The sequence below is a fragment of the Zalophus californianus genome, chromosome 14 (genome assembly GCF_009762305.2).
Source record: "Zalophus californianus isolate mZalCal1 chromosome 14, mZalCal1.pri.v2, whole genome shotgun sequence".
NCBI lineage: Eukaryota > Metazoa > Chordata > Mammalia > Carnivora > Otariidae > Zalophus > Zalophus californianus.
Window position 1 is genome coordinate 8781834 of NC_045608.1, and position 24830 is coordinate 8806663.

Sequence of the window (24830 nt, forward strand, 5' to 3'; positions counted from 1 at the left end):
TGGTGCTGAGGCAACACTGCCACCATTACCGTTCCACTGACTGTGCTGTTCTAGACAATTCTCCGAAAAGGATGAACCTCCCACCCACCCACGCCCTCATCCTCCTTTTAACTAAGAAACATCAGGGGCACCTGGGTGCACAGTCATTTAAGCGTCTTGATTTTGGCTCAGGTCGTGATCTCAGGGTCCTCGGATTGAGACCTGCGTCACCTTGGGCTCTGTGCTCAGTGGGGAGTCTGCTTGAGATTCTCTCTCTCTCCATCTGCCCTTCCCCTCTCTCTTTCTAAAATAAAAATAAATAAACCTAAAAAAAAAGAGAGAGAGAGAGACATCAGAAAGAACCTCCATGGGCATAAGAGGGGCCCAGGGGCTTGGGGCCTCTCAAAACAGATAATTTAAATCCTCATCATCTCCTGAAGGCACAGGCTCAGTTTTAGGTGCGGTGGGAGGGGAGCACCAGCTTTTCCTTACGGTCTGGTTCTCTCATGAGCAGGATGAGATCATCTCCTTGCGGTCCCAGCAGAAATCATCCCATGATGACAACCGCTCCGTCCTGAGAGAAATGGAGGTAACACTGGGGTGGGGAGGGAGGGACATGGGAGTCTCTGTTGTCTATCGGGCAGCCTGTCTGGTGGTTCTCGAGAGGAGAATATGGTATCTGCCGATGAGACTCTATTGGCCTGGCTCGTGTATTGACATGTCCTGAGGCTTTGTCTCGGGCCACCTCCGCTACAGATATTGCTGCAGAATTTTGTCCCTATAGCTTCTTTGTCCATTTTAAAGACTCCCCGACTTCAGGAAGCCTAGCCCAGGCACTTGTGCCTCTATAACTTCGTCCCAGACAGAGCTCTGCCTTAGTATTTTTTTCTCTCCTCCTTGTGCTGGCTGTGGCCTGCTCTCAATCAATTAACAGTTATTATGAACATTTGTTGAGCAATTACTACATACCAGATGCTGGGATAAGCGCCTTGCTTGTACTATCTCATTTAATCCTCACAACAGCCCTATGAGGTAGGTACTATGATCTCTACATTGTACAGATGAGGAAACTGAGGTTCAGAGAGGTAAAGTCACTTGACCAACATTATGGAGCTGGGATGCTGTATAAGAGCTTTGCATTGTATTTAGTTGCTGATCACAAGGAATCAAAGTAACAATGGCTTAAGCAAGGTAGAATTATTTACTTTGTTAAGAAATAAGTTTGGAGGGGCGCCTGAGTGGCTCAGTCGTGAAGCGTCTGCCTTCGGCTCAGGTCATGATCCCAGGGTTCTGGGATCGAGCCCCGCATCCGGCTCCCTGCTCGGTGGGAGGCCTGCTTCTCCCTCTCCCACTCTCTCTGCTTGTGTTCCCTCTCTAGCTGTCTCTCTGTCAAATAAATAAATAAAATCTTAAAAAAAAAAAAAGAAATAAGTTTGGAGATAGGTCCTTCAGGGCTGGTCATGATGTCACCAGTGACCCAGGCTCCTCCTGTTTGCCATCTTTGGTGTGTGGCTTACATTTCCAAGGATGCCGCATGGTTGTATTGTAGCTGCCAATGATCCAGCCATCACATATATGTTCCAGGCAGAAAGAAAGTCAGGGAGGCAAAAACAACAACTATGCTGACTGTTGGGCAGCTTAAAAGTTTCCTTCCATGAAGACTCAGTCAATGCCTTCTGTGTTTACATCTCACTGGCCATCTCTATTGCAGAGGAGGATCGGAAGTAGAACTTCCGCTGGGCACATTGCCACCCCAAATACAATCAGGAGTTTGTTGTTAAGGTGTAAGGGGAGAATGGATAGCAAACGTCTGACAAAGATATGAACCCAGAGAATGTGACCACACAGCCCTGCTCTAATCCAGTAGTTCCGGCCCAGGAACTGTCCTCCTGGGTCATTATCCTTTCCTTCTCTGTGACCTATTTTCTTGGCGTGCACCTGGTTATCGGGATGGCAGTGCCATTCTCTAGTAGGCCACTGGGAGGCAGCAAAGCACAAGGCACCCATTTTTGCCCCTCTGGCTCAGAGAGGCCTCTCCGAGGAATTAAACTTCCGGACAGGTCCCCAGTCCAAGGAGACCCTCCTCAAGCTGCGCACGTGCTTGGGGTCCCATGTCCTCAGCTTCAGGGCCACCCAGTGTCCAGATGCTTCCTTGGGGCTGGGACTGGTGCTGTTCTTCATCTCGGGGTTTTGAAGGCCTCAAAAGGGGCACACTGGGGAGGCTGGTGGGGCAGCCTCCAACATCTCCTCCACCTCTGAAGTCCATCCCCTCTTTGTTCCTTTGGTTGTAGCATGACTTCTGGAGGCCTCTTTTCAAATGCAAATACTCCACACAGGAGAATTTGTCTTAAAAGCAATGGGATCACAAGAGCCCTTGTTTCTTACCCCCTGCTAAAGATCGTTTACCTCTGTTCTAGTCTTGGAACCTTTCCACACACCTTCCATTCCATCATCTTCTGCTCCTCTGGGAGTAGTGGTGGCACCTGTCCCTTAACAGGAGGGTTTTGCCTAGGAGTTTGGCAGCCAGGCCCTGGGAACAAATGCTTGGGTATGACTCTCAGAAAAGTCACTTCCTAGCTGTGTGACTTTGAGAAAGTGACTTCACCTCTCTGAGCCTCTGTTTTCTCACCTGTAAAATGTGGATAATGATCATCCTCACTGCAGCGGGCCACGGAGGTTCTGTCAAGTCATGCATGTACGCGCTAGGCATGCTGTGGGCAGAGAATTCTAAACGTAGCTATCACTGTGGTTGTCCTGTAAGTCAATGAAACCTCAAAATCACCATCGCCTTGGGCCTAAATAACTGCTCAAGAGATAAAGCTCAGGTCAGGCACTCAGACTACTCAGTAGATGAAGCTAAACACAAGTTTGTTTTTCTTCTCTGACCTCAATATTCCTCATCTGGAAACCGAAGCAGTTGTGAGGAGGTGTTGAGGTGATGTGTGTGAGGTGTGTGAGGTGCTGTCACCATCACATCAGGCTCTCCGTTTAGCCACGGGATCCCCTAATGCACCTGTAGGTGAGATGGCAGATCTTGCCACCGCCGGAGGTCTCGCAGCCCCGGGCGCTGGGCACAGAGGAAACTGCCCGGCGTGGCGGTTGAGTGACAGTCCAGACCTTGGCTTCCTTCTCCAGGCTGTGTGCTTTGGAGCCTCCGTTTCCTCACCTGGAAAATGGGGGGTGTGGATAGGACTGACCCTTTGGGACTGTTATTTGGGATGATGCATATGGAGCCACGGGGAATGGCTCCTCACAGGGCCTGGTTCACCTCAGCAAGCCAAGGACTCAGAGGGAGAGACAGGAAGTGACCCAAAGCTCTCACCCCAGAGCAGGGATTCTCAGCCCGGGGCTGCAAATCAGATTCTCCTCGGAGGCTTTAAAATTCCTGAGGCCAAGCCTGCGCCCCGGAATCTCTGAGGCTGGGGCCAGGGCAGCAGGTGTTTTGAAGCTTCCAGGTGATACCAATGGGAAGCCAAGATCCAATGGACTTGCAGGGTTTCTCAAATTTCACCGTACATCACAGTCACCTGGAGGTTCATTAAAACACACGTTTCCAGGCCCATCCCCAGAGCCTCTGAATCAGGGTCTGGACTGGAGCCCAAGAATTTGCATTTTGAACAAGTTCCCTGGTAAAGCCGATGCTCTTGGTCTTGGGACCCCACTTTGAGAACCACTGGGCTAGAGTGATGTGTTTTAAACTGCAAGTGGTAAAATCAGTTTGTTGGATCAAACCAGCATTTAAAAATAATGAAACAGAACAGAAAAGATTAAAACACACAATGAGAGCATTGATTTGTGAAACTTTCACTTCATTTGATTAGATGATACACATAAACACACACCCATACGCACATGTATGTATGTATGTATGCACGCATACATTGGGCCGCAGTATAAAATGTATTCCTTCCTGTGGGCCACAACGTTAAAAAAATGAATCACCAGCTTCCAAAAGATACTGTAATCCTGGGGCGCCTGGGTGGCTCAGTCAGTTCAGCATCTGACTCTTGGTCTCAGCTCAGGTCTTGATCTCAGGGTTGTGAGTTCAAGCCCCACTTTGGGCCAATGCTGGGTGTGGAGCCTATTTTAAAAAACATTAAAAGTTAAGCAATCCAGTACACATATAGACACGTACATATATTGTAAGTGAAACAAAATGTCCATTTAACAATATTTCCCCTCTTTACCTGTAATGCATACTAGTATTTTCTCTTCCTTTCTTTTCTGTTCTATTTATTTTCTTTCTTTAAAATGCTGATTGAGGCTTAATAAACTGATTGTGCACCCCCTGAGAGGTTTGAAAATCTGTAGTTCAGAGACCCTGTTTCCAGAGGGTCCCAAACTCCCATTGGCACAGAAGGTCCTCATTGGGGGTGGGGAGCTGAGCCTAAGGTGTCAGTCTGGCTGATGCAGGGTGGGAATTGGGGTCTGTTACCAGGAGAAACTGAAGAAGACCACGGAGGAGGCAGATATGTATGAGAACAGCTATAAGGAAATCAGCAAGACCTTGGAGTATCTCAAGAACTCGGTGGAGAATCTGTTTAAAAAGATTAATTGTGATACCACCACAATCCTGGGGCACTTGGGGGAGACGGGGAAAATCACCGACAACAACCTTCCACAGTACCTTGGTGAGTCAAGCTGGGGCCCGTTGGACCATTAGGAACCATTTCCAGAGCTTTCTATGAGCAGGCACGAGGACTTGTTCTTTGGGTGGCGGTGAGCCTAGTGGTGAAGCATGTGGGCACTAACACTGGCCTGCCTGGGTTCAAATCCTGGTTCTCCTCTTACTAGTTGTGTGTCATTGGGAACTTTTTGAACCTCTCCATGCTTTATTTTTTTTCATCTAAAAAAAAAAATGAGGAGTAAACCCAATGCCTACCTCATAAGGTTGTTGGGAAGATTAAATAAAATTTAATTTTAGTGAAACTTTATGATCATATCAATAGAGACAGAAGAAGCATTTGACAAATTCAACATCCATTCATGATAAAGACACTCCACAAACTAGAACTGGAAGGAAACTTTCTTAACCTTGAAGGGTGTCTACAAAACACCTACAGTTAGGGGCGCCTGGGTGGCTCAGGTGGTTAAGTGTCCATCTTCAGTTCAGGTCATGATCCTGGGGTCCCGGGATCAAGCTCCACATAGGGCTCGCTGCTCAGCAGGGAGTCAGCTATCTCCTCTCCCTCTGCCCCTCCCCCCTGCTTGTGCTCTCTCTTTCTTTTAAACAAACAAACAAACAAACAAACAAACAAACCTACAGCTAACCTCACCCTTGAGGGTGAAAAACTGAATGTTTTCCCTCTAAGATCAGGAACAAGGCAAGAATGTTTGCTCTCACTGCTCCTATTCAATATCATAGTGATGGTCCTAAGCAATACAATAAGGCAAGAAAAAGAAATGAAAAGCATACAGGTTGGAAAGGAAGAACTAAAGTGTTCGGAGCAGTGCCTGGCATGTAGCAAATGCCTATTTCACACATTTCTAGCCATAACCTGAGCTCAGGATAGAGCAGGAGGGATGCACCTCCACAGATCAGGACAATTTGGAATGAACGGCTTGCACAGCTCTTAGAATAAAACCTGTGGTTCTTAATACAATCTGTGTTTGGGAGTTTCCCATGATGCCCCCTCCTGCCAGGTTCAGTGATTTGCTAGGAGGGCTCACAGACTCAGCATATGGTGGTACTTGTGGCTATGATTTGTCACAGCAGAAGGATAAAAAGCAACATCAACAAAAGGAAAAAGGAGCCTGGAGTGAAGTCTGGAGGAAGCCAGGAGCAAGCTTCCAAGGGTCCTCTCCCAGTGGGGTCACACAGGATGTGCTTAATTCCCCCAGCATTGAGTTGTGACAATATAGGTGAAATGTTGTCAACCAGGAGGAGCTCATTAGAGAGACTGTGTCCAGGGTGTGGAAAATAAAACAGGTGTTTAGCAGAAACATGTTTTGTATACACAGTTTAGGCACACTGAGCGGCTATTATCAGTTAATGATGATAGGAACCTTCCTGAAACCCAAGTTCCCGGATGCCAGCCTGGTGCCAACCTGGGAAGCAGGCCTTTCAAAGAAGAGGCATGTATTGAATGGAGCACTGGGTGTTACACGCAAACAATGAATCATGGAACACTACATCAAAAACTAATGATGTATGGTGATTAACATAACATAAAAAAAAAAGAAGAATAGCAGTCAGGACTGCTGTGTTAACTTCTTCCTGCCCACAGCCTATCGGGTTCTGCACAGCCTGGCCCCTGCTTCCGTTTCTCAACTCCCTCGTCCTACCCTTTGTCCCTGCTTACCACTTCAAGTCACACTCTCCTATGTATTCTTGCTACCCTCCCCTCAACACATTCCCACCTCAGGGCCTTTGCACAAGCTGTTCCCGGAATCCTTGTCCCAGTTCCTCCTCATTCTCAGATCTCAGTTTATTTATTTTTTTAAGATTTTTTTAAAATTTATTTAATTGACAGAGAGAGAGAGAGACAGCGAGAGAGGGAACACAAGCAGGGGGAGTGGGAGAGGGAGAAGCAGGCCTCCCACCGAGCAGGGAGCCTGATGCGGGGCTCGATTCCAGGACTCTGGGATTGTGACCCGAGCCGAAGGCAGTCGCCCAACCAACTGAAACAACCAGGCGCCCCTCAGATCTCAGTTTAAATGTCCTTTCTCTAGCAAGGCCTCCCTCCGCTGCCCCACCTGTAGCTGGTCCCCCCCCCCCACACTATTATTCCCTGTCATGGCAGCCCCTTTATGTAGCAGTCACACAGTTTGTCTCCATATACAGATGGCTCTCACTCTCTGAATCTATGAGGTTTTTGAGATCTGATAGCAAGTTCCAGATGCAAATATTTTTGGTTCCCGATTTTCAGAAGAATAGCCACAGTACAGGTGGTGTAAGGTTTATTTAAAACATTGTATCCAAGTCCAGTAGTTACCTAATCCAGATAATGAGCATCTGTATAGCAAGGGATATGTTTATCTATTTGTTTCCTTGTTGAATTTGTCTTTCTTTCCATCTTCTTCACATACACTGAAACTTATGAGCTTCAACAGGTCAGGGACTGCATCTTGTCTTCGTTGTTACTGTTACCGCCGTTGTTTTTCCCCCATGCATCTGGAGCATCCAGCCCTGCGCCTGGCATGGCAGGCATCGATAATCATTTGTAGAGTGAGTGAATGAACACAAGCCTCTGGTGACAGTAGGGGCCTATGAAACACAGAGCAAGAGCACGTCCCCCCGAGTAGGCAGGTCAGAGAAATGTTCCTGCAGGGGGCAGAGCCCTGATCCAAGTCTGAAAACACCAGCAGGCATTATTCACGGAGGGGTGTGGGGAAAGGCATTCTAGGCAGAAGGAACAGCATGAGCAAAAGCCCAGAAGCCTGAGACAGAGAGTGCATAGGGGGAAAAATCAGTAGTTTAAGGGGCTGCCCAGGGCTCCCAGTTTTTGGTGTAACCTAGTGTTTCTCAACCTCCTTTTCATTATTGCCTCCTAAGGAAACTTTTTAGACATTCTTTTCCTTATTGTCGCCCTCAGGCAATTTTAACACTCTTGATACACTATATAGTTGTTTATGTTCTGTATGCATATCTGTTTTATGTTATAAAGTCAGGTTTGTTGTTGTTGTTGTTGTTTTTGCCTCTGAACTACCAAATTTTGCCCCCCTCGGGGTGATACTGCCCCCTGGAGAATGCATGGGATAACCCACAAGAAAGGCCTCCTCATGTTCCTTCCCTTCCTCTCCAGCAGGGGGCGTCACCCCAAATCCCTACCCCGCCTCCCCACCCCGAACCAGGTCTCTCGGCTGCCGTCTTGGTTCTGATGGATTTTTTTCCAGCCATCATTGAGAAGAAGACCAATGACCTGCTGCTGCTAGAGTCCTACAGGCGGATCCTGGAGATGGAAGGGGCAGAGACTGAGGTCCCGCCACCATTTGTCAACCCTTTCTGGGGCGGCTCTGCCCTCCTCAAGCCTGCAGAACCCATCAAGGTCGTCCCCCCAGTGTTTGGGGCTGACCCCTTTGGCGACAGGTTGGATGAAGGTGAGTTCTCTTCCTCCTGCGACCTGCGCATGTTGCTAGGAGACCTGTGCCGGCGACAGTGTGCAGGCTAGAGCCTCAGTTTCCCTTTATGAGCCTCGTGGGCCCATGTGTTCCGTTGGGTTCCACCGGGGTTGTGGCCCTTGACTGTTTCCCCGGGGGATGCTTCTCCTTAGGGCGCAATGAAGATCCTGGAGTTTAGTGATCCTGGATATATATATATATATTTTTAAGCACTACTTTGTGACCGTTTCAAATGAACCTTAAAATGTCCACAGTTTACAAACTGGCAAATTGCAGGCACACGAGGTTCCCTGATCCCATCTGTCCCCCTCCCGCTATGCCCCTGGTCTTACTCCACCCTTGGCCCGCCCCAACCATGTCCCCCAACCTCATGGCTGAAGCAGCTGTGACTTGGCTGGTGACAGAAGCAGATGTCTAACTGTGGCGCCTGGGGCCAGGCTGTTGACCTTCCCGCCTTTCTGGGGCCGAAGCTCAGGACGCTCCCCTCACTGTGGGAAGCAGCCCTTCTCTCTGGAGGTGGGGAGAAAATCGGCCACCTGGGTTTTGGAGGGCAGTGTGGTCACAGGTGTGGCAAGCCTGAGACATGGATACACCTGTTAAGGCCATAATCTCACCCGCGCAAACTGCTCCTTCAAGAAACATTTACTCAAGGGTCCAAGATGAAAGTAGGACGATGTTCACTGCAGCCCCAAACTGGAAGTGACTGAAATGCCCACCCATTAGAAACTGGTTACATGATACCCTCTAGTTCCATCCACGTCGTTGCAAATGAATTACAGTTCCCCCGTCCATGCAATAGGAATACTGTGCAGACGTGGGAAAGAACGCAATGGGAGATATAAACTCTCACACACAGGGAATATCAATTATGTATATAATTGTAATAAATATGGATTATAAGAATATATATATATATTCAGTAATTCTCAACCTGGGGTGATTTACCCCTTAGGGGACTTTTGGCAATGTCTGCAGATATTTTTGGTTATCACATCTGGGAGGTGGGGGGTGCTGTTGGCATCTAGTGGCCAGGGATGCTGTTAAAAATCCTCCCGTGTACAAGACGGCCCTTGACAACCCTGATGTATCATGAGGAAAGAGATGTATATAATGAGAGAGTGAGTGAGAGAGGAGGAGGAAGAGGGAGGAAGGTATCTTGATAATGCATATAAAAACAGGGTTTTATAGGCTGACTTACAGTGGGTACTTCTGGTGGTGATTTACAGAGAACTTTGCATTTCTAAGTTATTGTCATTCTGTATTGTTTAAATTTTTCTTTTACAATGATCTTGAGCGGCTTTAGTAATCAGAGAAAACTGGATTTTTTAAAAAAAGTTGTCCCACTTCCCTAAGTAGCACTTCAGGTGTGCAGGTGTGTCAGGGAAGAGTGCCAACACACAGGTGCGTGCGCGCACACACACACATACCCCCTCCTGTTTGATTTAGTCGAGGCAACAGAAACTTAGCAGGAGTGAAACCTGGGTCTGGCATTAGCCACCTTAGCACAGCTTCCCTTGGCCCTTTGAGTTCCTAAAAGGAGGGTGGCAGGGCGCAGTGCTCGTAATGCTGCCCGCACAAGGTCAGGAACTTGCAGATGATGTCTTCACTTCTGCTCAAGGGAATGTTGATAATCATTGCGTTCTCTTAGCACTAGTCTCTATGGCTCATATGTATGAATTCGAAGAGGCGCCCCCTCTGGACAGATTGAGAAAAGGGGCCCCTTCTGTGCGGACATGGTTTGGCAATCAAGTAGGGGTTGGATTTCAGCCCATTCATTCACCTGTCTCCACCAGATGTCTGGGCAGTCTACATCCTGAACGACTGCACATGGTAGCCCTGTCTCTTTGACATTAAACTAAACTCACCTTCACATCCTCTTCTGGGAGAAAAAAAAAAAATATTGTCTGGGCATCCCTGTGTGGTATATCTCTATTAATGTTCTTCCTCTCTGAACCTCAAGAATGCTCACCCTCCACTCCCAGCACGGTGGAGGGACCCCAAACCGGGCTTGGACATCCTTGCCTTGGGCATCCATGAACAGGGCGGAGACGCACTGTCCGTGGAAAGGAAGCTGCCTACGCCCACCCCATGCTGGGTTTGACTTCCGAACTCCTCACACAAATCCTTTCTTTGATACAGTGGAGCAGGCCCTGGACCACAGCAGCCTTCGGCAGCTGGTGCTCAGCAACTATACTGCGAGAGAGTTTCAAAGCAGGGACTTAGACAGCATACCGGAGAGGGGTGATGATCTGAGGCTCAAGAAGAAGTTAGTGATCTGAGGCGGATGGGGCTGCGTTTGTACCTTAACCAGAGAAAATAAAGGTTTTGTTCCGTAACCCTAGTGCCTCCTCACACGCCTTACAAAGAGACTAGACTAGGGTTCTGGGAGCCACCCTGGGATGGAATAGAGAAATTAGAACAGAAGAGCTGAGACAGGAAGCAAGAGTTGTAGGAGGTTACCATGGCTCCTGAAACCCCCCCCCCGAGATTGTGACCAGAACAAACCACTAGTACCGCTGAAATTAGAAATTAACCTTATAGTTAATGGATGTGATTCTTTGCTGAATGAGCCATAGTCTTAGAATGAATGTGAGGCCTCTTCCTCTTCATTTCTCATGGGGCCCATCTAAGCACATCTAAGGGAGAAATATTCCAATGGCATCCTAAAGGAGAGGATGTCATGGAAGCTAGGCTCTACAGATGCTTGAGCTCTTTGAAGAGAAGGGCTTTGGTCCTCTAGTTAACATTCCACTAAATCGTGGCCCTTCATAGAAATAGTCCTGAGTGGCTGTGAAGGTCTATTTCAAATAAAGAGTTATTAAAATTCAATAATAATGACAGCAGGGACATCACTTGCTCATACTCAGCCTTCATGGGAACTAGCAAAGGATCTTCCTTATTCAAGGCACTTCTGTCAGAGAAACACCGCGAACAAATACACAACATCCTGTTTATTTGAACACAGCTTCTGGATGGATTTCCATCTGCAGGATGTGTGGCCACCTGGTATCTATATGCCCCTGAGGCTGCAAAGAAGATGGAGGTGGATAATGAGGCAGCCCCAAGCTAACAGGCCAGTAGCAGGGATGGCAGCATTACTGGGCAAAGTGAGAGGAGAGCAGGGACCACCTCTCCCCACCAAAGACAAGCCCAGGGTTGGGTGGTGAGCCCCTTTCAGTCCTTCTCTTCCCCATGGGTGATGATGTGCACCAGGTTCTTATAGTCCAAGTTGCCAGTCACATCAGGGGGGAAGGCGGCGAACATCTGTTCAATCTGCAATGAACCAGCAACACATACTGAGCATGACGGGAGGGGAAGCGAGAGGGACCGCTGGGTGTGGGCTTGGTCCCCGGGCAGAGGCAGAGGCAGCAGGGCTGTGGTGGGTGTGGAGACACGACACTCAGGTCCCCTTCCAGGAAGGCCTTGTCACTCAGCTGCTGCAGAGAGCTGACAGCCCCAAGGTCATGGCCTTCCTGGGGCAGCCCACAGCCAACTGATCAGTGTGGGGCCCAACTTGGGACCTTTAGAAGGGTATGCTAGCTCTAGGGCTCCCTGGGAGGTGGGGGGAAGCCAAGACACTCTTTGGGCCTGAACTGAGGTTCAACATCTCCCTCCGTGCCTCCCCCATGGGCCTTGTGCTGACCCCATGGGCCATCCTGCAGGGATGTTCCCAGGCATCCAGCCTGTAGTAGCAGGTAAAGCAGGGATCGCAAATGCAGGTGTACAAAGGGGCTAGGCAGATTGTGTAAGGGAGCAAAGGGGGGCCTGTGGCTAAAAGCAGACACACAACCAATCTACAGGGGCAGCAACTGGGCAGAGCCAGCTGAATGTTGTCGAATGGGCTAGAAGGTCACGTTTTTTGAGAGAATCTGACTCCTTGAGGGAAATGAGAAATCTAGATTTTTTTTCAACATGTAATTTCCACATTTAAAAAGTATTGACGAGTTATTTTTTAAAATACCTATTGGCCAATAATAGCTAACACATTGTCCTTATCACATGCTTCAGCACATTATGCATATTAACTGGTTCAATCCTCACAGCGTACTACCAGGAAAGTTTTATTACCATCCCCACTTTACAGATGAGGGAACTGAGGCACAGTGGGGTTAAAGAGCTTGTCCCAAGGCACCAAGCTGGTAGGAGGTGAAGGCAGGCTCTTTTAAGTGCTTGAGTTTTAGGGGGAAATCTAAATACAATTTTTAGTGAAATGTGAAACCTCATGCCATCAGGCCTGAGAAGGAGCTATTTTTAAATATTTCGTTAATAACATTGACAGGACTATTGCTTATTGATACAGGACTTTGGGTGAATTAGCAAAAGTGCCCCCTTTTCCACCTGCCAGAAAAAGTCATATATACTGCTTTAAGAAAAAAATAAAATTACAACAGGACACTTTACTGCCATCTGCTGGAAAACAATTGCAACAAATAGATACTCTGCAATATTATTTTATGAGTACAGCATCCAGAAGAATTGCACAGTGCGGAACCTACATGACTGTATGTGTCACCCTGCAAGGCACCCTCACTACATCAGGAAACTGGTGCTCTAACCAGGGCTCCGTGCACTGTGAGGAAAGTAGCCCTGGAGTCAGACTGACCTGGCTTTGAATCCAGGCCCCAGAGTTTAGCATTGGTGGTGTCCTTTAAGGCAAGTGACTAACTTCCCTGGGCCTCAGTTTCCCCAACTATAAAATGACAATAATACTAGTCCCTACCTCATAGAGTGGTTGAGAGAATTAAATGAGATGGGGGCTCAGTAGCAGGTACTCGGTCAGTGTGGGGCCAGGGGTGTTTTAGGAAAGGGGGTAACACGGGAGCTGGGGTGCAGTGTGTGTCCAAGGGGCCCCATTACCTCCTCTTTCGAAAATCTCTCTGCCTGCGTGGTCAGCATCTCCCGAACGCTGCCAAGAAAGAACAGCAGGTGTTGGCACTAGGTGTGTGTATGGGAAGCAGGGGACCCCCATGTCTCCCCCACACATCCCACTCACTAATCAGCCTTGAGCACCCCTTTGCCTTCGGGGTCAAACACTTTGAATGCGTTGAGAATGGTCTCCTCGGGGTCTGCCCCTGAAACAGAAAACAGGGTTGAACATGCCATGGGTGGCCGAGAACCCATGGTACTCCAGGAGGCAGGGCCCAACTCCCTCCAAAGATGGAAGGGCCAAAGCCAGGCTGTTTTGCTTGGAGGAAAGGCCCTGCCTTCCTCTGAGCACTGAACCTTGGTAATTGGAAAGAGTGGGCTGCGAATCCAGTCATTTCTGAGCAAACCCAAACTCAAACGTGGATCTAGATTTAGAAAGACTGAGATTCGAATCCTGACTCCAGCATTTGCTAGCTCTGTGGCCAAAGACAAGTGGCTTTCCATCTCTGAGCCTTAGACCCTAGGGATAAGAAGAGAACCTACCTCCTAGATGCTAAACGAGGTAATGCATCCAAAGTGCGTGGCATGAGGTCTGGCTCAGGGTGAGCCTTGGAGCAATGGGAGCTGCTGCTTTTTTTTTTCTTCCCCCAGTGTTACTCTGCCTTCATCTTCTGCCAACCTTTGTCTGCCCTGCTGGTGCTTTAGTTCATGCCCAAAGATGAAGACACGTAAAGACACACAGAGATGCACAGATGCAGTCAAACATACACAAATATACACGTATGGACCTACACATGAACTTACCCTTAAGTTTCTCCCCAAACATCGTTAGGAACACAGTGAAATTAATTGGACCTGGAGCTTCCTTGAGCATTTCATCAATTTCCTCATTTTTCACGTTCACACGCCCTAGGGCAGGAAAGACACAGTCAGGGCCCCCCCAGGCTGGGCCGGAAACAGCCGTCAGGACCCTGGCATTTGCCCTCGTAATTCCATTCAAGGGAATCTCGTCTAGGGACAATCAGAGACGGAGTGGGCGGGCCAGATTCACTGGAAAAGATGTTCTCCACGGTGTTATTTATGATAGCCAGACAGCTGGAAACAACCCACACATCCAATGGGGAGAGGGGCTAGCTACTTTTATAGTGGTGTCTTCAGAACCTGGAACATTTTAAACAGATCTCTTAACTTTTTTTAAAGATTTTATTTGTTTATTTGACAGAGGTAGAGAGCCAGATCTTTTAACTTTTTACTTAAATGGGAAATGTTCCTATTATAAATTTTTTAATTTTTTAAAAATATTTTATTTATTTATTTGACAGAGAGACACAGCGAGAGCAGGAACACAAGCAGGGGGAGTGGGAGAGGGAGAAGCAGGCCTCCCGCTGAGCAGGGAGCCCGATGTGGGACTCGATCCCAGGACCCTGGGATCATGACCTGAGCCGAAGGCAGACGCCTAACGACTGAGCCACCCAGGCGCCCTGTTCCTATTATAAATTATCCCTCTCAGCTGGAGGTGGGAGAGACAGATCAGAATCACCTGGAACTTTTTCAGATTATACCAGCTGTAACCCACACGACCTCGGAGATTCCAACACGCCTGTGCTATAGCCCCTGCCACGAGTCCACGTTGCACCTTTGTGCAAATTTTTAAAAGCCACCCCTTCTTAAGATAATTTATGTTTTAAATATAAAAATCTACGGTGACTACAGACATGAATAGTAATCTGTAAAATGGTGTAGTGCACAACCTACACAGCTGTTCCTGGAAGCCCTGAGTTCTGGGAGTGGGAGTGGAGTGGGGGTGAGTGGTGGCGGGTTGGACACATATTTTGAAAAAGCTCCATACACTTGTGCTCACACTGTTGAGATGTTAAATTTAAAAAGGTGAATCCAAAATAGAATGATTCCAATCTTAAAACAGCCACCACCACCACAACAAAAAAAAAACCTCACAAAAAAACAGATGTATCTAGAAAAGATTTGGAGGCTGAAATGTGACAGTGGGATGTGACCTAGTGGTTAAGTTTTCTTCTTTATACTTTTCTGAATTTTTCAAATTTTTCTATTGTGAGCTGGCATTGCATTCAAAATCACAGAAAAAAATTATTTTAAAAGAAAAATGAAAGATATGTGAAGACACTTAAAGCCTAAACACTTTGCTGTTTTCCGAAGTTTGTCTTAAAGGCCAACCATGATTGAGCCGTTTCTTGAAAAATGACAAGCTCTTGACCTTTTCAGTGGTCCCACCTTCTGCCCCTCAGGCAAGTGGGATAAGGAGACCCTCCTGCACGCCTAGCGGGGTGGGGGGCACATACCAAGAGCAGCAAAGGTATCCCTCAAATCATTCTTGTCGATGAAGCCATCCCTGTTCTGGTCCATGATGGTGAAGGCCTGTGGAAGGGGGTGGTTGGCTGGTCAGCCCAGGAGAAGTTGGGTGGAGGAGCCCAAGAGATTGGGCTATGGACTGGGGGAAATGGGATTCTGGGATTCAGGGAGCATTGAAGGACATGAGATCAAGAATCAAAAATCGGAAACATCTGGCCGTTCCTCAAAATGTTATGCATAGAGTTCCCGTAGGATCCAACCATTCCACTGCTAGGCGTCTACCCAAGAGAATTGAAAACACCTGTCCCCAAGGAAACCTGTGCCTGAGCGTCCATAGCAGCTTTATTTACAATAGCCCCAACCTGGAAACGGCCCACATATCCATCAACTGATGGATGGATCCACCAAATGTGGTCTAGCCACATAACAGACCACTACTGAGCAAGAAGAAGGAAGGAGACCCTGACACCAGCTACAACACGGATGAGCCCTGACTCAGGACACTGAGTGGAAGAAGCCAGGGCAAAAGGCCACGTGCTATATGATGCATTTCTACGAAATGCCCAGAACAGGCAAATCCGTGGGGACAGAAAATAGATGGGCGGTGGCCAGAGGCTGGGGGAGGGGGAGAGTGGCTGCTAATGGCTCAGCGGTTTCTTTCTGGGGTGAGGAAAATGTTTGGAAGTTAGTGGTTATGGCTGCACAACTCTGTGACTTCAGTAAATAAGCACCGATTGTGCACGTAGCTAACAAAGTGAATTTAGGGTTGTGTGAATTACGTATCTATGAAGTTGTTATTTAAAAAATCAAGTTAATACCTGGGGTCTCATTCCCCACCCCCACCCCACCACCAAAGCCCAGTTATCTATAAAATGGGGCTGGTAATGTTTCCCAGGAAGCTCCCATGAAGGCTCCCAAGAGCCTTGTAAATGCCCTGGTCATTTTACAAATGACTTATCATCTCCATGTTTTTTTTTTTTTTGAGTTCTTTGCAGCTGGTTCCTGAAAGTATTTGCACCCCCCCTCCACGCCCCCCAGCAACTGATCTCATTCCAGAGATTGGGACAGGGTGAGGGGGAAGGGGCGGCAGCGTCTTCTCCCTGCAAGGTGATAATTTCAAGTTCAGATACGAATATTTTGTCCTGGGAATTCTTTCCCTGGGGGCCTGTGGGACATAACATTCCTATGATCTAAACTTTAGTGAGGACAAAAAAGTGCAAGTGTTCGTGTCCCACTTGGAAGCCCTAAATGGTTTCCTCTTTGATACAGAACACACGGGCCTCTGCAGCATATTTTCCTCTAAAGGCCCAGATGGGAGTGTGGATGACTCAGTGTGAGCCATCACGACGGCTGGAAAATTAATTTAGAGTCTATCCTTCTAAGCCTGCGGGCAGTGGCTTAATTTGGCCTAATTGGTACTTAGGTTTACTTAATAAGGCACACTCCCATAGAATGCGATGGGGTTTCCACCTGGCTAGTGTTCAACAATGGGGGACTATATAATTTAAAATCCAAGAGATACTCTTTTTCGTCTCTCAGTTTGGCAGAAATGATATTTTAGGCTATTAATACCCAATGTTTGGAGATACAGGGGGAAAAGGCAATTTTTCCTTTTGAGGCTGATGGGGGTAGGGATTAGTACAGCATTTCTGGAAGGCCAGCAGTCCTGGTTTTTAGTTCCTTTTTAAAAATGCCTTTGACCCAGCAGTTCTGCTTTTAGGAATTTACCCCAAGGAAATAAACAAAGATGTGTTATTCATAATTGTAGAACAGTCTAAACAAAGATCACTTCCAACCATAGGGAGTGGTTTCAATAAATGATAGAAAATGTTGCTGAGGAATTGCTCAAAGAAAAATAGCAAAATAGTTTAAAAATAGTTTAAAAGTATATAGGCGTAATACAAAAACGACTTGAAGAATGGATATCAGAATGTTAACTGATTATCTCTGGGTGGTAGAATTGTAGGTCGTTTTTATGTTCTTCTTTGTGCTTTTCTGAATTCCAGCCCCCAACATTTTCAACAAGAAACGTACTTTACTTTGACGATCGGCAAAAAATATTAAAAATAATTTCTTTAAGCGGTTCACCCACGTCTTGTGACTGGATCTGGGATTGTTTGGAGGATAAAAACTTCTAGCCCAGAGGTCCCTGCAGGGAACATGGACCGAGGGAGCACTCCCTCTAACAGGTGGGACTCTCCATCTGGGCGGATGGTTCAACAGCTGCACCCACCTCCTTAAATTCCTGGATCTGGGTCTGTTCAAACATAGAGAACACGTTGGAATTGGCGCCTTCTGCTCTCTTCTTGGCTTTCTTCGGTGCCTGGAGAGGGTCGGGGTGGGGGGGGAAGCATCAGTGAAAAGAGTCAGAAGCTGGGAGCTGGAGAACTAGGTGAAGTTGTCCATTTCTGAGTGAGCCTCAGCTGCTCATCTGTGAAATGGGAGTATGAGGCCCACACTCCTCTCAAAATAGTGATACGGGAGGGATCAGAGGAAAACGGAATCACGTGTCTCAAAAGCACGCTGGTTCTGGTGGATGGTCAGAGATCGTGGGTCCTGCAGCACCTCCTTTGCAAACTAGGGGAGGTGGAGCTGCATCTCTGGGGAAGGAGGCAACACTTTCAGATCAGCCCCAGCAGGATCCAGCCGCCTTTGTTTCAGGACATTTCACAAAAATTCAGTAATGCACAGAAGGAGAATTGATTGGAGAGGGGACACTGTCAGGCTCTCTAAACCATGAGGAGTACCCTTACGAAATGACACTTTTTCAGGGTGTTAAAACCCACTGCTCCCCCGAAAATTCTCCTTTGATCCAGATGGCAGTGAAATCTCCTCTCCGAATTTTCTGTCCTTGCATATGGCAGACAGTGCAGAGAAAAGCAAGTTAACCTGTGTCCCCACCCCACCCCACCAGAAATAGAGCAAATGCTTGAACGCCGTATATACAGGATTTCATTTAACCCCCAGGCAAGTAGATGCTATTTTTTGGTAAAGATTTTATTTATTTATTTATTTGAGAGAGAGACCGAGATAGAGCATGAGAGGGGAGGAGAGAGAGCAGCAGACTCCCCACTGAGCAGGGAGCGTGATGCAGGACTCGATCCCAGGACCCCGAGATCATGACCTGAGCCGAAGGCAAACGCTTCACTGACTGAGCCACCCAGGCACCCCACAAGTAGATGCTATTACTACCATAGCCATTTTACTGGAGAGTCAGCCTGGGCTCAGAGAGGTTGGGTTGCTTGCCCAAGGTCACACAGTCACAGAAAGGCAAAACCGGAGTCGCACTTGGGGCAATCTGCCTCCAGAGTCTGTGCCCCTAACCATTCCCCCAGGCTGGCTCTGATTCGGTGGCTTCCTGCTTTGGGAGGGGGACACCTAACCAAACAACACAGGGAGAAAGGTTTTAAATTTGCAAGTTCAAAAGGTGAAAACAAAAAGATTCTTTTCCCCAGCTGCCTGAACAAGAGAAAAGAATTACAATTTGATCCTTAAAAGCGTTCAATCCCATTTTGCAAGCCCTGGGAGTTATTGATTCCTAGAGAGGTCAGTAGACAAGCCATAAAAAAGCCAACTCTCTTATTTTGTTTTTGCGAGTCCCTGGGAGCTGCTGTTATTGGGAGCTGCCGTTATTTGTGGCTTATCGGGGCATTGATTGGGGTTCCTCTGTGCGCACACAGCAAGCACTGCTTTTTTCAGCAGGGTCTGGGGCCCTCAAAAGCCACCTTTCTCCCCCTCCCCCTCTGGTCCTCTGCTCACAGGTGCAGTCCCCCCCCACCCCCAACCCCTGCAGCATCACACCTCTCAGAGCCCTTGCTACTCACCATGGTGGAAAGGACACAACACTGCTTCCCCAGAAGAATCCCTCAGGCTGCCCAGCTCTCCTCGGCTGGGAAACAATAAATACTTCCTCCCCATGTTTAAAAATAACCCCATGACCACTTTTGGCAGTAATAGGTGAGGCGGACACCACCTAAGGCCCCCCCACCCCATGCCGTTCTTCTGAAGTAAGGGGAGCTCACTCGCCACCCGGTGACACATGAGACCCAAAAAGGCATTCAAGGTTAAAGAGACAGGCGGCTGGGTCACAGGGAGAGATGCTGCACACTTTCGGCAGCCCTTGGGCGGGAGGCACTTGCACTTGTCAATTTTGAGAAAGAAAACGGCAGAGAGGAGACTGTTAAAATTCTCTAACGTGAGCAGGGTCCCACCCTAGGGCCTTTGCACCTGCACTTCCCTCTGCCTGGAGTGTTTTTCCATCAGACATCTTCGAGGCTCCGTCCCTCACCTCCCTCAGATCTTTGCTCAGATATCACCTCCTCAGTGAGATCTCCCCACCACCCTGTTTAAAATAGCCACTCACCCTCTGCCGTCCAGAATCCCTTCTCTGCTTTGTCTTTCTGCAGAGCACTTATCACTTCCTGACATACTGTGTAATTCACTTCTTTATTTTGTTCAGTGTCAGTGAACAGTCGGCTCAGGGAAAGCAGGGTCCTTTTCAGTTTTCCTCACTACTCTCTCCCTGGCTCCTAGCTCGTGACGGGCGTACAGCACCTGCTCAATGAATACTTGTTGATTGAAGAAATAACATCTTTCACTTACTGAGCACTTGCTACGTGCCAGGCACCATGTACACGTGTCTCACGCTCATAGTTAATTTTCCAGACACCCTCTGGGGTAGAGACCACCTTATCCTCTGTGTCACCAGCACTCATTCCCCCCCCCCCACTGTGTGCCAGGCGCTGTGCTAGTGTGGGGGAGAGGGCTGGCAGGTGACAAACTCCCTGTCATGACACTCTTAGTAAGGAGTAGATGGACAAAGATAAAGACATGCATAACCCAGATACTTTCAGGTAGTAACACATCTTCCATAGGAATGAGATAGAGAGGTGTGGAAGTCACGGGCAGGGGCTGCCTCCTGTGGGCTCGGGGGTCCTCTCTGAGCAGAGACTGGGAGAGAATGCTCCTAGCAGCGGGGACAGCAAAAGCCTCGGAGGGTGAATTGGCTTCTTTGAGGAGCAGAAGGACCTGTGTGGCTGGAGCTGAGTGAGTGAAGGGGTCTGGGGCACAAGGTGAAGCCAGAAAGGCAGGTGGGGCAGATCACAGCCTTGGGATTTTACACCAGATGCAAGGGGGAGCTATAGGGGACTTCAGAGCAGGAGACCCTTTGTCTAACCAGTCCCGGGGGGGGCTGCCAGTGCCCCGGGACATACTGATTTGGGGAGCAAGGCCGACCGTGGAAGGAGATCCTATCAAGCAAATCAATCCACAAATATCTTCTCAGTTGCTCTCATGTTCTAGAACCTTCCATGGGTGTTGCTGGGAGGAAACCGACAAGATTCTTGGCTCCCAGGAATGAACAAACTAGTTAATAAAGGAATAAGGCAGACTCTGTCCTCCTGGACTGAGTGGGGGTTGTTAGAATGTCTCCATTTGACCTGAGAAGGTTTGAGGCAGGAGAGAGTGATTTAGCCCTCAGGCTGGGAAGTCAGATGAAATTGCATTTGAACCTGAGCTCTGTGTGACCTCAGGCAAGTGACTTCACCTCTCTCAGCACATAAAGTGGGAATGAGAAAAGACCTTCCTTATGAGGCTCTGCGGCGAAAGGAGATGAGGCCCAGAGAGGCATCACTCACCTCCCCTCTCAGGTGAAAACAAAATTCAGTTTTGAGGGCACAAACCCAGGAACCATTTATTGCTGTGACGAAAAAAGATGTAAACTTTTCTCCTCTTTCCAGTCACATGCGGGTCACAATTACCCAGGAGCATCTTCTGACAGAATCTTTAATAACAAAAGGTGTGTTTTTCTGTGTGCATACAGGTGTGTATACACACACACCAGAGTGGGCACACACACACACACACAAAAAAAAACATGCACAAATCTATGTATTTGTGTGCATACGCGGAGCACATAATTCGCATGCACACTCATGTGCACACTGGTGCACACACCCATGCACACTCACACACCCATGCATGTGTGCACAGATCAGTCAAGAAGAGCTTTTCTGTCCAAGATTCTCTGACAACACCAGAATAAATGTTTCCCTAGCTAATAGGAACACCATGGATTTTCGTTAAAACACTTGTGTGAGCAGTCAGTAGCTATAAATGGCCAAGTAACATGGTTGTTGCAACTGCAGTGGATGGGCAGAATGCATGCTGGGGGATGGGGAGCCCCTGGTTCAGGGGCTCGGACAGGCTCAGGCCCTCCAGAGGCAGGTGGGTGTATAAGTGTGCCTCTGAAGGGCCACCCATACAGCTAGTCCCCCTGAGGACATATTTTTTTTTTCAACTGGATCTTTGGGAGGGGTGGCGGGGGAGAGTTCTGGCTGAGGAGCTAGAGGTGCAGGGTCTCAAACAGGGCACTAAACTTCCTGGGGCCTCAGTTTCCTCATCTGGAAAATGGAGACCATAATAGTGCATAATCCCTTAAGGCTACTGGGGGGACTGAGTGAGATTATGTGTGTCAGGCAGATTCTGGGAACATGGCGGCCTGAATAGCATGGAGCTCCATGGCTGCTGGGACTTAGGGCCCACAGGATGTGTGTCAGGCCTTGGGCTCTGTTGAGAGAACTGGAGACCCAGCGGTGGCCCCCCCTTGCCAGTGTGTTGGGTCACCACTGAGGAGCCCTCTGGAGCCCTGGGACAAGGTCCTAGGAGTGGAGAATCTGGGAAGACTTGAAGTTTGGGTCTATGTAGACTTTCCGGGGTTTCAGCGTCAGCCTCAAGAGAGCATTTGAAGAGACTCCTGGGTGGCTTAGTTGGTTGTCTCCCTTCAGCTCAGGTCAGGATGCCAGGACCCTGGGATCGAGTCCCGCATCGGGCTCCTTGCTCAGTGGGGAGCCTGCTTCTCCCTCTGCCTGCTGCTCCCCATTCTTGTGCTCTCACTCTCTCTGACAAATAAATAAATTAAATCTTCAATAAATAAATAACATCTTAAAAAAAAAAGAGTGCATTGGAGAGAATGGGTGGGCTGGAGCCTCTCTGGCCTCAAGGGTGGGGTGGTTATATCTTACCTACGAGCCATAGGCTCACAGGGCCCGAGACCCCCCTCGAGACCCTCCACCTTTCTACTGCCTGTGGGATTCCTCCAGCTGAGAAGTGTCCCCCGACCACACAAATCCCATGGAGCCACAGAGAAAAATAACTGCCCACCTGAGGTACTCAGAAGCCAGGCAAGAATGCTGGACGGGCGAATCAGAATAGCAACTTCCAAAACAATCAGAAAACGAACCCAGTGTATTCATTTCCTATCGTTGCTATAAAAATATTACCATAAATTTGGTGGCTTAAAACAGCACCAGTTTACTATCTCCCTGTTCTCAAGGTCAGAAATGGAAACTGGGTTGGCAGGGCTGCATCCCTCCTGGAGGCTCCAGTGGAGAATCCTTTCCTTGCTTTTTCCAGAGCCTGCCCACATTCCTTGGCTCATTTGTTAGCCACATCACTCCAGTCTCTGCCTCCAAACTCTGATCCTCCTGCCTCTCTCCTGTCTTCTAAGGATCCCCTGGGACTGTATTGGGTCCACCTGGATAGTCCGAGATACTTCCCCAATTGCCAGATCCATAACCACATCTGCAAAAGCTATGTGAGCTAACATATTCGTGGGTTCCGAGGATTGGGACGTGGACATCTTTGGAGAACGTAATGCTGCCTACGTACCACATCTACGTACCACGTCTACGTACCACATCTACGTACCACCTCTACGTGCCACATCTGCATACCACATCTACGTGCCACATCTAGAGAAACACAGCAGCTGGAGAAAACAGATCAACCGCTGAGTAATATTAATTACAACAATAAAACTTAAGTTAAAATTCATGGAACTATACACCAGAAAAAGGTCAATTTTATTGAATGGTAATTTAAAAAAAAAATTACCCATTGACAATTTTAAAAGAAGAGGTGAGGAGAGGGGAAAAAAAATGTAAGTAGTGCTTACAGATGTACTCTGTTTTTACGAAAGAATGATTCTGATCCCCAATTCAAAGGATATTAATTACTTAATTATTTTTTGAAGCCTTACTGTGTGCCAGGCCCTGTTTTCAGGGCCTGATGTATATCAGTAAAACTTCATTCAGGTAAGCAGAGACATGCGTATAAGAAGTTTAAATCTGAGAAAAGTGGGTATTTATGTTCAACTGTAATATGGCACAATATTCTCTTTTAAAAATGTAGCAGTGTATTAATTTGGTTATTTTTTAAAAAACCAAGTGTGTGGTTTACTCCATAAAACTCAAACAAACAAACAAAAAAACTCCTAGGGAAATTCAAGTGAAATTCTAAAGTGACTTCCTGGAGCTTTAAGATCTGATTTCTAAGCTAAAAATTAAGTGGATGAATAGCAAAAAATGGATGGTTCCTATTGCAATCCAAGTACAAGGTTTGAGTCCAGGCCAGCTTGCCTGTGTGATCTTTTGCAGTTTCTTCTGAGTCTCAGTTTCCCCATCTGTAAAATGGGGATAATTATAGCACTCACCTCAAAGGGTTTTCATGAGGCTTAAATCAGATAGCCCATTGTAAGGACTCCATAAATGTTAGCCACTGTGATTGTTTTGGGGTGTTTGACAGTTAGACCCCTACTTGGGGCCAGGAAGTTTCCAACCTTTTCCCAGGCCTAGGGGACAGGAATCTGAAAGGGAGACAGTCTTTTTTCCATTGACCATTTGGAGCCTCACCATGGTGTACCATGGAGCGTCTCAGGGTCAATGTCTCCATTTGAACTTGGATTTAATGCCTTTGCCTGGTTGGCTGTGTTTTCAGTGGGTGGAAGCGAGGCTTGGAATGAGGGGGACAGGTAAGGAACATTTGAATTCCTATAAGGCTTTGATTCCCACTTTGCTAACCACTGCTCCTGATGTTCTTCTTCTTCTTCTTTTTTTAGGTTTTTATTTTTTTATTTATTTGACAGAGAGAGAGCACGAGCAGGGGGAGGGACAGAGGGAGAGGCAAGCAGACTCCCTGCTCAGCAGGGAGCGGAAGCAGGGCTCTCCTGATGTTCTTCTTTACGTTAATATTTTAAATTGCAGGACCACCTGGGTGGCTCAGTTGGTTAAGCATCTGCCTTCAGCTCAGGTCATGATCTTGGGGTCCTGGGATCAAGCCCCATGTTGGGCTCCCTGCTCAGAAGGAGAGTCTGCTTCTCCCTCTCCCTCTGCCCCTCCTCCCTGCTGTGTTCTCTCTCAAAGAAATAAAATCTTTAAAAAATTTTTTTTAATTTCAAAATGATGCAGGGTCAAATAGGCAAAATGAATCTGTGAAGTTCCTGGGTTTAGCAAAAAATATAGAATGCCCAGTTAAATCAGAATTTGAGATAAACAATGAGTAATTGGGAGCTTGGGGGTGTTGGGGATGTTCTGTATCTTGATCTGGGTGCTGGTTCCACAGATGTAATGTTTGGGAAGATTCGTGGAGCTGGACTTCTCTATCAGTGCCCTTCTCCATGTTACATGTCCATAAAAAGTTGAATCGATGCTATGTGAATGAGTGCATTCTTAATATAAAACAATTTGAAATACTACGGAAATATAGTGACTTAAAAAGCTTCCTTTCTATCATTGCAGCCAAATCCTCTTTGTGTGTTT

At 47.6% G+C, this 24830-nt stretch overlaps 2 protein-coding genes across 6 annotated transcripts in view; one reads left to right on the forward strand and one right to left on the reverse strand.

Moving 5' to 3' along the window:
* CCDC63 (coiled-coil domain containing 63) overlaps positions 1 to 22833 on the forward strand; it is a 48027-nt gene extending 25194 nt beyond the window's left edge. For 2 of the 5 annotated variants that reach the window (XM_027576610.1, XM_027576613.1), the window contains 4 exons: positions 494 to 568; positions 4418 to 4610; positions 7774 to 8019; positions 10180 to 10368. In XM_027576610.1, the coding sequence (XP_027432411.1) occupies positions 494 to 568; positions 4418 to 4610; positions 7774 to 8019; positions 10180 to 10319 (654 nt within the window). In that variant the 3' untranslated portion in view covers positions 10320 to 10368. Of the gene's footprint in view, positions 1 to 493; positions 569 to 4417; positions 4611 to 7724; positions 8020 to 10179; positions 10369 to 22741 lie in introns of those variants that run through there. The other 3 variants (XM_027576612.1, XM_027576611.1, XM_027576614.1) reach the window with 3 other exon arrangements.
* On the reverse strand, positions 10974 to 19249 carry MYL2 (myosin light chain 2). Its single transcript, XM_027576615.1, has 7 exons — positions 19059 to 19249; positions 17468 to 17557; positions 15225 to 15300; positions 13711 to 13815; positions 13034 to 13112; positions 12898 to 12946; positions 10974 to 11313 (listed from the first exon to the last, which is right to left on the reverse strand). The coding sequence occupies exons 1-7, from the start codon at positions 19059 to 19061 to the stop codon at positions 11215 to 11217; spliced, it is 501 nt and encodes a 166-aa protein (XP_027432416.1). The 5' UTR covers positions 19062 to 19249; the 3' UTR covers positions 10974 to 11214.
* Positions 22834 to 24830: the final 1997 nt, after the last annotated feature.